The sequence below is a fragment of the Pagrus pagrus genome, assembly GCF_965226575.1.
Source record: "Pagrus pagrus genome assembly, chromosome: 23".
Lineage (NCBI taxonomy): Eukaryota > Metazoa > Chordata > Actinopteri > Spariformes > Sparidae > Pagrus > Pagrus pagrus.
In genome coordinates, this window is record NC_140205.1 from 6,903,301 (window position 1) to 6,920,231 (window position 16,931).

Sequence of the window (16,931 nt, forward strand, 5' to 3'; positions counted from 1 at the left end):
AGTAATCTCATTAGAGCTCAAACAAATCTGCAAAATGTAAATTGTGACTGTTCATTTGTTTTCCTCCTAAACTTGATCAGTCTGGGCAGAGAAATGAGAGCAACACAGACAATTTTCAGTTAATTATATGATTGTTAAATTAAACCCTTAATCATTTGAGCTCTGAGTAATCTCATTTGATTTCAAATGAGTGTATAATATTGAGTCCATGATCTAAAAAAGCAGGAGTTTTCATACTGTCTTTCACACATACGTATATATTTGACCCAAAAAAGAAGAAGAACATCTGGATACTTAAATAAAAGCTGTGGTCAGATGTTTCCGACCTAAACTGGATCATTATTTTACAAGAGGATGAAGGTAAAACAGACTATTTCCAGCAGCTGATATGATTGTGAGATGAATCTCTTCATCGTTTGACCTCCGGGTAATCTCACTAGAGCTCAAACAAGCCTGACAAAATGTAGGATGAATTTCGACTGTCCAGTTGTTCTCATCCGAAACCTGATCACGTTTTACAGTTTGAGTGGGGAATTGAGGATAAAACAGGTAATTTCGAGTAAATTATATGACTGTGGAAATAAACGCTTACTCATTAGAGCTCACGTGAGTATATTTTAGAGTCCATTATCTAAACAAGCAGGATAGACACTCGTCCTTGACCTGAAAAAGCAGAGACACATCTAATTTTTTATGTTTTAATCCTAAACTTGACATGTTTTTACAGTCTGAGTGAGGAAATGAGAGTTAAACAAACCATTTCCTACACAGTATTTGCGCTAAAGAGCGTATCTATTAACCACGAAAAGGACGAGAACATCTGGATTTTTAGTTGTTCCCCTCATCTTTTTTTTACAATCTGCTTGAGGAGATGAAGGTAAAACAATTTCCAGTAAATTACACGATTGTGGAATTAATCTCTTAATCGTTTGAGCTCTGAGTAATCTCATTAGAGCTCAAAGAAGATGTCATTTTTTCACTGCTCAGTTGTTATCTTCAGACAAGTCTTTACAGTTTTATCAGAGTCATGATCTAGAAAAGCAGGAGAGATCGTTGTCTCATACTTTCTTTCATCTTTGAACTGAAAAAGCAGGGGAACATCTGGATTTTTAGGTATTTTATATGATTTTTTAAATATTTTAATCCTAAACTTGATATTTTTTACAGTCTGAGTGAGGATATGAGAGTTAAACAAACAATTTCTGAGACATTATTTGAGCTAAAATGAGTATTGGCCATGAAAAGGGAGGAGAACATCTGGATTTTTAGATATTTTATAGGATTTTTTAAATGTTTTAATCCTAAACTTGATATTTTTTACAGTCTGGGTGAGGAAATTAGTGTTAAGCAGACAATTTCCTGGACATCATTTGGTCTAAAGTGAGTATAGAAAGACCTCACAAAGGAGGAGAACATCTGGATCAGTCTGAGCCCCCCTGGACCAACACTTTGACAGCCACTGAACACTTTCATGAACTTCCACCTGTAGTCAGTCACAGTCTCCTACCTGCCGCCAGCTGCATCCAGCCGCAGATCTTGTACACGGTGCCGGTGCTGCAGAAGAAGAAGAGCGCGAAGCAGCCGATGCAGGTGAGCACCAGCACCATGGACATGCCGATGAAGAAGGAGGCGGCCTTGAACGCGCCGGAGGGGATGGCGCTGAACTCGGTGAAGCTGCCCTGACAGGTCAAGTCCCGGGACAGCCCGTTCCCGATGCAGTAGTGGAACAGACCGAAGTAGCCCGCCTGCGGGGTGTCCACGCCGTCTCCGATCCAGTACGGCTGGATGAAGCACACCACGTTGACGATGGCGAAGAGGATGGTGAAGATGGCCCACAGGACGCCGATGGCGCGGGAGTTGCGCACGTAGTTGGTCTGGTAGATCTTGGCAGCCTCGGAGGCGGGGAGCATGGTGGTGGTGGTGCTGGGGGCCCCGGGGACCATCCTCCAACGGGGTACAGAGAGGGGGGGTGTCTGCTCGGTCCTCAGGATCAGTGAACCTGTCCTCAGCAAACTAACATCTGCCGCATCCGATCCGGTGGAAAAGGCTCAATCACTACCGCACAACTTATCTGATTTTATTTCTCTGTATCTATTTATATTTGACTTTATTCACTCACAGCATCACTGCGCTCTCGCATCCATGGCAAGGTCGGATTTTTGTTTTCTTCTTGTGTGTTTCATTCATCACTCTCCCAAAACGAAATGAGCGCTCCGGAGAGAGAAAAGGGGAAAAAATAAAAATAGAGGAAAAACCTCAGGAATCCATCCTCTCTTCTGCTCTGATACCCGCAGATTTATCCCACATCTGTCCTCCTCGGTCGCGTCCACAGCCCGGAGACAGACCGTTATTCCGACAAACAGGTCCGGCTCAGTCGGTCACTGTGTGAGATCTCGCTGAAATGCTCCGTCTGTGCTCGACGACACACCAACAACCGCAGCTGAGGTCCTATTGAAATAGAGTTGGAGGATAGCCTTGGATATCACAGGGCCAGCCCACATCCCTTAATCCCAGGCTGACGTACTATTCCAGTAACAGGCGGGAAATCTTAAACAGACACAATGATATCGTAAAAACAACACAGTATAATAGTGTAATAATCCCACTGTAATCACACTAATACCCTGATAGTATGAGGGAGGTACGGACACAAAAATTAGATTGAATTAAATTAAATTAAATTAAATTAAATTAAATTAAAAGCATGTACAGAGATAATAACATAGTAAATAAAACGAGCATAAAATGATTGGGGTACTACTTAAATTAGCCTTATGGTGTTTATTTTCAATTAAATTAATATCAAACTAAGCCTAATATATTGCTAGATTGTGTCTACATTTTTGCTGCTTGCTCTGCAAAATATATATATACATTATGTGAGATCTGTATTCGCATATTTGTCATGAAATTACAAGAAAGGCTATAATTTAACTTAATATGTAAAATAAATAGCCTTTATATTAAATAATATACATAATTTGACGTTGAGGCAGCATTTTCCATGTTAAAGGGCAAAATCTAATAGAAAATGTAATAATATTTCACGTTTAATTGATTATTTCCCTTTATTTTCCCCAAAATACAGATTTAGTGCGAAGACTCCATTACCCATGATTCCATCGGTGATCTGTGATTGGCTGCCAACAGAAGACCGTCATTTGACGTGAACTGAAGGCGCGCGCGAAACTCCTGCGAGAACTCTCGTTTGTGTGTTTGTTTCCAACTTTAACTCACTTTTTCACCGCATTTTAAGCTCTTTACACATTTTATTTCCAGGTATGGATATTGCAGTAGCATCCCGTCTAGTTCACAGTGAATAGTTAATTCAGTATTCATCGTTTTTTCTCGCATTTTGACTGAATTCTGGAAGTCGTCGTCAACACTCTCGTACGGTGAATGTGCTGTAACTGAACTTTAAGCTAACGTTAGCCTGCTCGTTTTTAGCCGCATGTCGCTGAGCTCCAGACGGTGTTGTGGTTGGTAGTACGAAGATGACAGCGATGTTACAACACCCAGGGTACGAGGAGGAGAGGCTGCAGAGGGTGGCAGAGCTGCTGCCCTGCAGGGAGGTCCAGGCGGGGATGCTGCTGTCGCTCATGGGACAGGTATGTAGGCTCAGGCTGGTGACAGCTCCTGCTAGCATGGCGTTTTGACTTGGATGGATATGAAGTGTGTGTCCTGTGTTTATTTGGGTTTCCAGAAAGTTCAAATGCAACATATACTGCTCTGTTTTACTGCGGTCTTTGGCTTTGACCAACAAAATTAGCAGTAACCAGAAAGTAATATTGAAAAACATTTTTGTTTAGAGGTATTCATAATGATATTTTCTTGTGTGGCATCTTTCAGACTTAAAATGAGGCTCAAGGTGCTTGTCATTAAATTGTATATAAACATTTAAACATTTAACACAAAGATTTAAGTACATTAAAATAGTAGAACAATTTAAATGAAAGGAAATCAGAATTTGACTGAGAATCAATGATGCAGACGTGGGTTTCATTTGATGATAAAAGTCAGGATCAAGTTAGCTGTGAACATGGCAATAAAATCTGATGAGGGAGAGCTTATTTGTTTAGATTTTTATTAATGTTGATGAAGGTTGTCAGTCATCCAGGTCATGGTAGATCTAGTTGCTGTATCGTAGGCAACTGAAGAAGCCTCTTGGATGAGAAGTGAAACGTCTTCAGGAAACTGAAACGAGTCCAGTTGCCTACGATACAGCACCTAGATTGTTATTGATCTTCATAAAATGTCACTGTTAAATTGAGTACAAATGTGTTCAATTCTATTTACAGCCCCAGCAATGCAGCTACCCATCAATCTTCATCTATGGTCATCGGGCTTCAGGGAAGAGTCATGTGATGCAGGTTTTGCTGAAGGAACTTGAGGTGAGAAAGAGATGTTTGCCTTCAGCTCAGGGACCCTCGGGGCTGGATGGTGTTTGTGTCTGTCTATACATGTTAGAGGCTAGGGGGTCCATGTTTGTTAATAATTTCTTGTTCTGCAGAACATTTTTACAGGACAAACAAACTGGCACTTCACTCATACAAAGCTTCCTTCATCAGACTGCTGAAAGAGAGCTTCATCCTTGGAAATGTTACATTTCATTGAAAGTACAAAAAGTTCAGGATGGCAGCTCGATTCTTTCAGTAAATTCTATTGCATTCAGCGCTCACAAAGCTTTGTGCGCTCTTTCAGTGTGTGAACAGGCTTATATCAACCTTATTTATTTAAAATGTATTGATAGTATGACTGTATGATTTAGAAAAAAAAATGCCCTCCTCTCTTTCTGCACATTTTTCGTATGAATTAGGGTTAGAGAGCAAAGCTTTTCAGGGTCTAAAGAGATTCTTCCCATACTTTCATCTTTTACCATCAGTGAGACGTTACAGACAAGTAATACAGTAGACACCGAAAAATGTGTACAGCAAGTTTTTGACAAATAAATCAATTAATCAGTCAATTAAACTACACTGCAGACTGGATTCTCTACTAACATGCATAGAAAATGCGCAGCATGTACATAAAGATATGTTGATAGGCTAATATTTGTTCAAAGGCGATTGTCTACAGATCCAGTTGGTGTTTGTTTAAAACATTTTTATATGCTACAAAAAAATCAGACTTGCTAAAACACATTGCAGTGTCAATCCTGAATGTCTATAAAATGTAAAAGTAGAAAAATAGCCTCTGAAAATAATCAATTCTCAAAATAGCTACAAATTCATTTGTTTTTCAATCAACTAATCAATGAAGTGACTAATTGTTGCAGCTATATAACAAACTTAAATGTTTTGTTCATTTCACAGCCTATTTCTTTCATTATGTAACGCCAAATCACAGCAGAGGAGGCTGTGACAGGAAAAAAATCTTATGACTTCATTGTCATATCATTGAAATGTTCAGTGTGCAACAAAAGCAGAGATTTGTATTTCACTCCACAGATATCAAACTGGTTGTCTTTCATCATTCCTCCTCCTTCTCCTCTCTGCAGCTTCCTCACGCCACAGTCAGCTGCGTCGAATGTGTTTCTGTCGCGCTGCTGTTTGAACAAGTGCTGCTGTCCTTCTTTGGCTGCGATGCCGCCTCGCTGCTCCCCCGCAGTCCCTCCCTGTCTGACTTTGTACGCATCTACAGACAGCACTGCTCCCAGACTCCTGCCAAGCAGACGCGATACATTGTGAGTGCCGTGCACTTTATGCCCTGAACAGAAAATCACTCTTCACTTGGCACACCACAATACTACAGTGTAATCCACGGCGTGTCAAATTGTCTATTCTTTGGATGTGTCACTTAAATGTTTGTAAGATAATATGATTAGTTGTGATAACATATGCAAATGGATGCTAAACAAAGCTCCAGATGCATTAGCCTGAAGAAAACAAGTGTGATTCTCAGCCAGCACAGGAGCAGGTGTAATCTTGTGTTTTGGCTTCATCACCTCCTTTAGGTTTTTAGAGTGAGCTCGCAGCATATAAAACGGTAATTTGTCGTGATAAAACAGCCATCCACAACCTCCTTTGTTGAGTATGGAGGTTACAAAATAAGCTCAAATGCACACATTTATTTTTCAGGTGATGGAAAAAGCCGAGCTTCTGAGAGACACCGATGCCAATCTCCTCCCTGCTCTGCTGCGTCTTCAGGAATTGGTGAGAAACTAAGTGCAGTGTTATCTATCAAGTGAGCCACTTTATTGTTGTTGATGATGAAGAGGGACTGGAGGAGCTTCTTTTGTAATGAATGACCTTGAGCTGAGTGTGTGGATCTCTTTCATGATGCAGTTAGGAAGGAAGGATGGCAGCCACTCGCAGCATTTTAATTAAGGACATCAAGAGGACAGAGACTTATGTGATTATATGTGGTTTATTCTGGTGAAAGTTAATTGTTTTCTGGTTGATTATGAGTGTTGAGTAGAACCTGTCTATTCAATGTCATGCTGCTTCAATGCTGCCAGGCAGGGTGATAATTACAATGCATATTTACATGTATGTGAAGGGTGACAGGTTGATGAAAGGCTGTTGCGTCTCTAATGTGTATTATACGTGTTCATATAATAACTAAGGCCTTTCTGCACAAAGACTAACATGACACATTTAGTGGTTTAGTGTTCGGGTATATTTTATTATAGTAGCAGAGAGGCGGGAGGTCAGAGTGTGTTCTCGCTCTGTAAAGTGTTTTACTTTGTGATGCCTGCCAAACTTCAGATCTAATTGGATCAGGATGTGTTGTGTCAGCACCTCACGATGCCTTACATGTTCTGCAGCTTCTTCCCTCTTGATGATCTTACCAGGCTACCTCATTTCAGAATATTTACCAATATCTGATGCCGGTGCTCCCACATTTTAAGATCTTTTACTTCACCTGGGTGAACCCACAGGCAACTTTTATTTAATGTAACATGAGGCATCGCTGTTGCACTAAAAGCTGAGCCTGATCCGTCTGACTGAATGTAACCGATGGCAGAAACCTTGAGTTTTATACTGAAATTCATCAAATCTTTTAATTTAATGTGGCTCAAGAGCTGAAAAGAATAGTCAACTAATTGTTGAGCTGATGGACTGAACATTAACTAGAAACTACAGTATTTGGTTTATCCGTGAATTGCAATTTTATGACATTTTCTACGACAAGAAGAGCGCTGGTTCATCATTGCTTATACATTGTTTTAAGTCCAGGCTGTAAAGCTTTTTCATAAATGTTGTATTAAGGCAGGCATTAAACGCTCTGGCTTCAGCCCACACCTTTTTTTTTTTTTTTTTGCTTGGTTTTTTTTTTTACCATTGCTAAAATCTATTTTTGATATTTAGTCATTACTTTGTGGCTGCACGCACAGATATAATTCAGTTTTTTAATTGCCTTAGCCTGTCATCATGGCTGAAGGCAATGATGATTTTTTAAACCATTTTTTAACTAAATTAATGTTGTTAGTTTGAATCCAGCATTTATTTTACTTTATAAATGAAAAATCCAAAGTTATCAAGTGTCCCTCAAGCACATTATGATGTTGGCGGTTTTCAGTGGAACAATATTCAAATAAAAATTATGTTAAGTAGAGAAAAGCACCAAATTGTCACATTTGAGAAGTGGTTTTGCTTCATCAGTGACCTAAATTATTTGCTCAGTATCAAAAGTGTCATCTCCAAAACATTAGATATAAATAAATAAAACGCATACGTTCAAGGTGGCGTAGGTTGTAGCCATGGAGACATATTTTCACTGACCTAACACATGTTGAGTCCGCTTGTTGTACAAAACCACTGTTACATAACGTATTTGAACACGTGTCCTTTTCAGGTCGACGACAACGTCACCGTCATCCTGCTCAGTGAAATCGTCTGGGACAAGTTCAGACCGAACACCGGCAGTTTCGAGCCCCTTCTGCTCCATTTCCCCGACTACAGTAAAGGTATCATTGTTCTCACACACGCTGCATCAGTCCGTGTTATGAATAACTCCCACCACACTGCATGCATAATGATGACACACACTTGGTGGATGCAGCGCGAGATGTACCTGTGATTTTGTTTTCACACGTGAGGTAGGAGGAATGTTGGATTATGAAACATCACAGCATAAATTCAGCTCTTAGAGGGAGTGAATCATTCTTTGTATGTGAGGAAATGTTTGGCTCGCTTTAGAGACACATTATGCTTTATAATATGTCTGTTTTCTGTGTGAGTCTGAGGAGAGTGACTGTATGCGTCTGTTCATCTATTTGTAGGTGAGCTGCAGCAGATTTTGTCCCAGGACAAACATCCGTCATATTCGGCAGAGTTTTACTCCTCCTACATCAACATCCTGCTCGGAGTGTTTTACTCGGTCTGTCGGGACCTCAGAGAGCTGCGTCACCTGGTCAGACACACACACACACACACGCACACAGATTTTTTAGTTGTTTTGATTTTCTTTCATTCTTTCATCATTGATCTCTTTTTTTCCAACCAGGCTGCCCTCAACTTTTCAAAGTTCTGTGAGCCGCTGGCAGAAGGAAAAGGTAAAGCATAAAGAGGTGTCTTCATTCATCTGACAGCTGATCAATATTTAAAAATACCTCTTGTCTGTGTTCATTCAAAGAGGGATCTTTTTATCATCTTGAAATGTCCCTCAGCTATATAACTTTTATTTCTTATTTCCTTGAAGCTGCATTAATTGATTTTTGCCACTCAAAGAAAGCATTATTCAGCTGTAAACAACACTGACATGTTATCACCACGTTAAGTTGTTGTGGTAAATGGGTTGGTAAATATTTTCCTGTTTACACACACAGCATCTTCTGTATTCAGCTGTAGGTGGCTTTATATATTTTATGATGTAGTTAGCCTTCAGTATGACACAGGTATTGATTTCTCCCGTTGATGGCACCGTCACAGCACTAGACGGATGAATTGTAAATGAATAAGCTGCTTTATGCTTCTATTAAACTAAGTAGCCACTTTATCAGGTACGACTGCACAATCTGATGTAATCAAATACATCTCTGCTGTAACATTTGTCTTTAAGAAAGTCATAGTAGCTATGTTTCCATCAAACGCCTTGTGTGACAACATTATCTGGATATCAAAGCCGCTAGGTGTTCGACTTTCCTTGGCTGGTCACTAACTTTGTCTGTGTGTAATTTGATGCTGTGCAGGTAGTGTGAAGTTGATTTAATAGAACTTTTTTGATAAAAGCAACAACAAGTGACTGTTGTATAGAGTTTAAACCAAAACAACGAGCATAAAGAGGCTAAAAGGTTACCTAGAGTTAGGGGGACCTGCATAGTCAGATGATAATATTTTGTATTTGATGCATTGTTAATGTCAAAATATTGATACTTGAAGCTTTAAGTGTTTTTTCTACAGACTTTCTTCATAGTCTTCCTGTTGTTTTTCTTTGCCTTTATAATTACGTCCCTTCTCTTTTATGTGCCAACATGGATCCTCGCATGCTACTTTGGCTTTTTCAACAATGCTGCTCTGTTTTCTGTCTTCAGTGAAAGAAACTGACACCCACAAGCTGTGGAGAAACATCGAGCCTCATTTGAAAAAAGCCATGCAGACTGTTTACCTGAGAGAAGTGTCAAGGTCTGTTTTCTTTAATCTTTACATCAATCAGCGCATGAAGCATATCACCTTTGATCTATCGACTCACTCCAGTAATCCTGCTCGCTTGTTTGTTGTGGTGTCTTCAAATTATTGTGTCTCCTCTCTTTTCTCTCTTCAGTCTGCAGTGGGAGCAGATGCAGCAAATGGAGGAGAAGGAGTGCGGAGCCTTGAGAGGTACCAACACACACTGAGCGACGTAATACGATTGCAGAGCAGATGTTAAACTGTAAAACTGCTGATAGAGTGCAGTCACACATGCTGAAATTGTGATATTTTTTTCCCTGTGCTGTTAATAACTTGTAAGCTCATCACACCAAAAATAAATCATCTTTTTCAGTTTTAGTTTAACACGTCTGACTCATTGCATTTGTGCCCCTCAGGTTTATCTGCTCACACTCATGTTGAACTGCCTTATTACTCCAAGTTCCTGTTGATCGCTGCCTACCTGGCGTCCTACAACCCTGCTCGCACAGATAAACGCTTCTTCCTAAAGGTGGAGGAATTTTATTGTGAATGATTACACACCTTCTGTTACAGTCATGCTTCTGTAGTTTGGTTTTCTGGGGGTAGAGGGGGTTGTATTTACAGATTGTAAAGCCCTTTTAGGCAAACTGATGATTTGTGAGTCACGACGCTCCGTTTCCTCCCAACAGCACCACGGTAAAATAAGAAAAACAAACTTCCTGAAGAAAAATGAAAAGGTGATTATTCAGTGTAACACTGGCTTTGATTTCCATTAATTTTAAAAGGCATGTCTTTAATATAAAATCAATAAATTGTCTCTTTTCTAGACAAGTAACCACCTTCTGGGACCAAAGCCCTTCCCTCTTGACCGCCTGCTCGCCATTTTCTACAGCGTGGTGGACAGCAGAGTCGCCCCCACTGCCAGCATCTTCTCCCAGGTCGGTGTCCAGTTGGCTGCTTCAGTCACACTTAGTCACTTATTTGAATTTTGCATGATTTTTAACATTTCACTCACAATAATGAACCGATTTAGTAAAATCACCTGCATACTGACAGAAGAAACTAGAGGAGGCTCCTCCCAGCCCAACATCTGTCTACACATATCTGACAAAACATCTTGGAAAAACCTGGGATCAAGAGAGCAGGCGTGTTTAAACCTGCCTGTTTTGACCGTTACAATTACGTGTCGACGAGGCTGTCATCTGTTGTTGTTGTTGAGTCTGTGATGACATGACGCATCTAATGAAGGACAAATAAAATGTTTGTGTTTGTCAGCAGGACTCTAACATTATCCATCCAAAAAAGATAGTTTGATTAACCTCTCTGCTTGCCTTTTTCAACACTACCATTTTTAGTTAAATTGAGCTCTGTAGTGATTTAATTTTGCCCGTCAGTTAGTCCCGCACTGCTTGTCATCTTTGTCCCCAACCGTGGCTCCTAAAGTTCGCTGTAGGAAGTCTGTAAATTGGCTCATACTGACTATAGAAAATGATTTAATTTCCTTTTTTCCACATTTGCCCGATAAGCAAATGAAAAAGAATGTAAGCTATAAAAATCTGAGGATTTTAAATTATAATTGTTCCCATTTCTGGGCGTAAGTGGAACAGTATTTTATGTTAAATCAAGCGGAATGACCACAGAGTCTCAGATGAGAGTTTTCTACCCATATGGTCGTGTATTTCGGGATTCCGTGGCCAAACGCTGATCTATTTATGGCTCGAGCATGAAATGGTTTTAGGAAATTAGGCTCAACCCATATCTGCGCAACTGGCTCCCGTCACGTAGTGCCTCTGCATCAAGCTGTGTTCGAAGAAGCAGAACAGAAAGTGATTTTATTTTCCCTTTTTTCTCCATTCAGATCTCCTCTCTGGTGACCTTACAGCTGTTGAGTAAGGTCAGTCACGATGACCAGCTCGACGCCCCAAAGTACAAATGTGCCGTGTCTATGGACTTCATCTGTGCCATATCCAGGTGTGTGTGTGTCTGTTAACACAAGACTGAGACTTAATAGAGAATTATTCAAGGGAATTAACCTTTGGCCGTTTCTTTTATTTTACTGAGAATGTGCTTTGTGTGTTTTATCTTCCAGGACGGTGAATTTTGAAATCATCAAGTACCTGTACGACTTCCTGTGAGCTGCTGTGAATAAAGAAGAGATGACAAACTGTGACAGTAAGACAAAAGGAGGATTTACATACTTTTGGAAGAAAATGAGGAGCTCAGATTATTGTTGAGAGGAAAATTAATCCAATTATGTCACTGCCCCCTTGTGGTGGATGAATGAGCTTATATATTTTTCCTGTAAAGTCTGTTAATCATGTTAAATACTTGTATTTGTATAAAATAAATGCCATATTGGCAAGTTGCTTTAATTTTTCTCATTTATTTCTGCAACATTTTCTTTGTATGTGAAAGAAATATCCAGCTTTGTTGCAGAAGGAGAGTCAGAACATAATGTAGTTCATCCTGCTTAAAATAAGGAGGGAAAAAACAAAACAATGCAGGTTTAGCATTTAAGCCTGACGTAGAGCAACCTTGGCATCATGCAGGTGAATCATCGCCCTTGCTCAAAGGCAGAATTTTGTTTGTAATGTGTTACCTTTGTTTACTCTGTTGTGCGAGGTTGTATGCTGAAGTCCAAGGACACTGATACTATAATGTACACAACACATATTTTATGAAGAGTTATTCTCTAAAGGGATTTATTTGGGCTCAGGTTTACTCCTCTTTTAACCTTTGAACAGTAAACTAGAGCAGTGCTTGCCAGCCAACCAAAGTCTGCAGTTTAACAAAGACTTTTTTTCCCTTGTTTTCTTAAAAACATCTTTAAAGGGCCTGAAGAGAAAGAAAGCAAAGGAAAGCTGTAACTATATGATGTTAATGACCCCCAAATATTTAAAATCAGATGAGCAGACCACTAAACTAGACACCAAACACACTTACGCTGTCTTTAATACATTGTTTATAACACACAGCTATTACTGTTTATATACGGCTTATAAAGGCTGAATAGGCTGAGTTAATGTGTTACAGTCGGGCCACATATCCTGTGTGAGCGGTGAGTTTGCCTTTGATAATGATCAATAAAGATGATAGCATGACTTTCCTTTACCCTCGCTGAAAGAGAGGGAGAGACAAGAAAGAGAGCACACAGGAAAAATACTGCCCTTCACCTGTTGTACGTATATACGATGCACCGCTCATGCCGGCAGTGTGGCTGCACTAACCCGTTTACATGGGTGCCGAAATGAAAAGCAAGATGTTAACGCCACGCACACTCATGCCTGATATACAGTATGTGGCCTGGCCATTAGAGGAAAAAAATGCTCTTTGACGGCCTGTCTCATTTAAATCGGGCTGTATTTAGGAAATGATTAAACTCACCTTTAATATCCTAATTTTCTTGGCTGTCGACAAGTCCGGGCCATCACTAAGCCATAAATTGAGTTAATGCACACTGTATAAAATAAGCTTCACTGGCCTTCCTCTGACTTTGAAAAGGAGCTGTTTTTTGTTCCTGTGGATCTCAGACTTCCTTAAACGCCTTGAGGTGCGGTGGGTTGCGTCAGTTTTGTGTGAGGCTGGACTGAAGCTGATTATTTTTCTGTGTACAAGCTGCAAAAGCTGCAACACACTCACATCCTGTAATGAGACATTACACAGTTGGCTTGAATTGATTTTTATTGTACAAATAAGCAACATCAAAGGTGATCCATGTCTGTGTTTATACTGAACACCCACACACAAAAGACCAAACAGAAATGCCAAGCCTGTGTTTTCACCTTTTTGTTTCAACTTGAATCATTTTAAAAAACACTATAAAAAGGTAAACACTTGACAATCAATGTGCGCACTGGTTAATCTCCTCGGAAACTTTTACCTGGTCTGTATTTCAGCCTTTGGCTTGATCAAATTAGCTGGATGTGAAGCACAGAGTCATAGCTTCCTCCTGTTTGCCTTCAGGCAGGAGCGGGTAAACAGAGAGTTGAGTAATGTGATGCAGAGGAACCCAGACCCAGGGAAAAAAAAAGATTTGGAAAGCATTGAGTGCATATAATTGCCACTCTGCTCCTCTATCTCCCTCTTTTATCCCTGGAGGTATCCGTGGGTGAGTGGAGCGTCAGAGATCATCCCTCATGCCAAGGTGGCCTTGGGAGAGCTCAGCGTCATTAAACAAGGACAATGACCAGTCTGCACTGGTTCACTGAGTCATCCAAGTGCATTTAAAGTGCATGTGTGTCTTTCTTTAGTGATTTAAAAAAAAAGAAGAAATGTCAGTGTTTGCACTACACTGGCATCATATTCAACTGGATTCAATCTTAATGGAAATCTCAGTCAATAAATGACTTATTTTACCAGAGGCAACGTACTGAAGCGCTCGGGTGAGATCATGAATGAGGATGAGCCAGTCGGGCTGAGCAGATCTAAACGCTGTGCCGCCTGTTGTGGATCATGGCCACAATGTGGGAGAGGTCCAGACTTTTTATCATCACCTCCATGAAATCTTCGTCACTGCGAGCGCCGGCCACAAACTCCTCCAGGGAAAGCTCACCTTTAGAGGGGAAAGATTGTTTTTAAAGACATAAAAAAATTATTAGACTTCTGAATGAAGTCAGTTTTAAAAGAGCACTCAACAGTTTTAGCTTTAAACTTGAAAAGCAGCAAATCCTTACACGTAAGAAGCTGGAACTAGGACATATTTGACACGTTTGCTTGAAAAATGACTGAAACAATTAATAGATTATCAAAATATTCTGCCATAGATTTCTTTTAAATGGCTAAACATGCAGCTCTAGTGTTAGCGTAGTGTATGCTGGTCACGGCTAACAGCCTCCAGCAGAGATGAGGAGTGGGCTGCAGAGGTCTAATGAGCTCACTTCTTTCTCTTCTCTACGCCCACAGATTTTTCTGAGACCTTAATTTGCCAGCCAGCTGCTTCTGGAGCCACTTTTCTTTCTCTGACTTTGTTTGTAAAAATCGGTGGAGTTCACCTTTAAAGTTTTACTCGGGCAAAAGTTGAATTGGACTCTTTTCTGAAAGGTTTTAAAGATTGTTATTGTGCTCAGCAGCCACCTACAGTATCTTGTTATTGTGCCCGTTGTGTCTCCTGACAGCACTGAGCTGATGAATGTCTAAACACTGTCCACCCACCATCGATTTCTTCCTAAATCTCCAGAACACACACACACACACACACACTCACCATCTCCATTTATATCAATCCTGTCAAACACGCGGTTGGTGAAATCCTCAGCAGTTACATCCTGATTCTCATTCCCGTTGATTGCGCGGATGGCCTAAAGGAAGAGGATAAAATCAGTGTCACGTTGAGGACAGCGTTTGTTAAGAAATCCAGAGTTTATACCGCACCTTTATGATGTTGAGGAGCTCGTGTCGGTCGATGCAGCCGTTGCCGTCCACATCATAAAGTTTGAAATACCAGCGCAGCTTGTGCTCCATCTTTCCTCGCATCACCAGACTGAGAGCGGCCACATACTCCATGAAGTCTATGTAGCCGTCCTGTGAACACAAGCAGAGCAGCGTCAATAAATTATTATGCATGACCGACAACTATTTTCAGTTGAAAGAGATCCCCTTCATCTCAACCCCAAAAAGCTTTCTGTGTGAACTGAAGCGTGCCAGGATGGAGGATAATCTCCAGGGACTCAACACAGGCAACAATCTCAGCATCAAAGCATTGTCTCTCAGATAATCTCACAGTTTAAATCATGCATAAAGATTACCGTGGCCTTTTTGTCAGCTGACAGGGGGGGGGAGACTAAATATAGATGTGCATCTTCTCAGACGGACACATCCTGCGATGACCCTGTCGCACGCTCTGAGACAATCTTAATTAATCTGTGAGGGTCAGAGTGTTTCGCAGGCGTGTTGCCGGGAGGTCACTGCATCCTTTGTGTCCCCGATTTATACAGATGTTCTTCAAGTTGGGCAGCATGTGAGGAACTTTCTGCTCTTCAAAGGACATCTTTACTGTCCTGTTTTTATCAGTTTAAGTGCCCGACGGGTTAGTCAATTAATCGAGCGGTCGAACGATCGTGATTAATCGCCAAAAGTTTGATTGTAAAGTAATCGATCAAGGCATTTTTAAAGTGAAAACGCTCCAACTTTGCTGCTTCCAAAGCCTCAAATGTGAGGATTTAAAACTGTATCTTATCACAGATGTCAAAGGAATCGATATCTTTGAGTTTATGATTGTTGGTTGAGCAAAATATTGAAATTGAAGATGCCACTTTGGGCTATTATTGGAAATTATTTGTTTGATTATCCAAATAAAAAATACTTTATGTAGATATGTTATCAGTTGCAACCTGAATCTGTCTCCCAAAATACTGCTTCAGAAGATTCATTATTAATGATCAATCGATTAATGTTTTCATCAAATTTATTGAGCAAAAATGCTAAAACATCTTTGGTTCCAGCTTCTCCAACATGAGAATTTGAAGCTTTTATTTTATTTTATATCATTATAAATTAAATGTCTCCATTTTAGACTGTTTTTCAGACATAACAATTATTGTGAAGATGTCACTTTGGAGTCACTATTTTCTGCAAGAACCACAAAAACCAAATCTTTAAGTCCCAGAACTGACAAATACAACAAGAACTATGACTTCCATGCATTTAATTAGTTGTGGGTAGCTTTTAATTATGGTTGATTATGGATTTAAAATGTTTTAAGGGGAAAAAAACTCCCATCGCACCCTGCCACTACTAATGTAAACCTTTAATTTAAAAAAACAAAGCAGCATCTTACCTTGTTCATGTCAAACGTTCGGAACATCTGCTCTATGTACGCGGTGGCCTCGGGGTCCAGCCCTCGCAGGCCGAAGAACTGCTTGAACTCGTGCAGGGTGAGCTGACCCGACGGGCACTCAGTCATGAACTTCTTGTACCAGAGGTGCATCTCCACCGCCTGCAGGTCGTCCACGGTGCTTCCTGTTGAGTTACCCATTTCTGTAGGTCGCCTGAGTGTGTGAAAGTCAGAAGACTTGAGCCTTTTTTCTTCGCAAACCTCTCAGCCCACTTGGTCTACTGTGAAGCGGAGGTTCTCCCTCTTCACAGTCACACAACAATGGGACATAGGGTGAGGGTGGTGGCAGGTGGGGGCCTTTTGTAGCCGTCTGTCCACTCCCCTCTGTGTTCTCCTTGAGTCTAATTACCGGCTGTAATCCAGGCGGACATGCAGATGATCGACTTAATCGCCACATTAAAAGGTCCTATGTTTACCCTGAGAACTGCTGACAAACACAACACAGCTTTCGTCCCTCACGTGGAGACACCGGACGTCCACCACAGTCATCTCAGCTGATGGGATACACTTTACTCAGCATAAACATTAAAGTATGAGTGGTGGAAAAA

The 16,931-nt window shown here is 40.6% G+C and overlaps 3 protein-coding genes across 3 annotated transcripts in view; 1 reads left to right on the forward strand and 2 right to left on the reverse strand.

Annotated features, from left to right (window-relative positions):
• The window catches only part of lhfpl3 (LHFPL tetraspan subfamily member 3), a 41,565-nt gene extending 39,126 nt beyond the window's left edge, over positions 1–2,439 (reverse strand). Inside the window, exon 1 of the mRNA XM_084346347.1 lies at positions 1,508–2,439. Within this exon, the coding sequence (XP_084202473.1) occupies positions 1,508–1,943 (436 nt within the window). The 5' untranslated portion in view covers positions 1,944–2,439. The remainder of the gene's footprint in view (positions 1–1,507) is intronic.
• A 726-nt stretch (positions 2,440–3,165) lies between these two features.
• Positions 3,166–11,923, forward strand: orc5 (origin recognition complex, subunit 5). Its single transcript, XM_084345261.1, has 15 exons — positions 3,166–3,279; positions 3,448–3,608; positions 4,299–4,391; positions 5,498–5,683; positions 6,078–6,152; positions 7,798–7,909; positions 8,225–8,355; positions 8,449–8,497; positions 9,476–9,566; positions 9,706–9,761; positions 9,968–10,080; positions 10,241–10,288; positions 10,379–10,489; positions 11,410–11,522; positions 11,641–11,923. Exons 2-15 carry the CDS (start codon positions 3,495–3,497, stop codon positions 11,684–11,686), a joined length of 1,338 nt encoding a protein of 445 aa, XP_084201387.1. The 5' UTR covers positions 3,166–3,279; positions 3,448–3,494; the 3' UTR covers positions 11,687–11,923.
• Positions 11,924–13,975: 2,052 nt separating this feature from the next.
• On the reverse strand, positions 13,976–16,524 carry guca1aa (guanylate cyclase activator 1Aa; the record flags this gene model as incomplete). Its single annotated transcript, XM_084345575.1, has 4 exons — positions 13,976–14,103; positions 14,755–14,848; positions 14,922–15,071; positions 16,327–16,524. The coding sequence occupies 4 exons, from the start codon at positions 16,522–16,524 to the stop codon at positions 13,976–13,978; spliced, it is 570 nt and encodes a 189-aa protein (XP_084201701.1).
• Between the last annotated feature and the right edge of the window lie 407 nt (positions 16,525–16,931).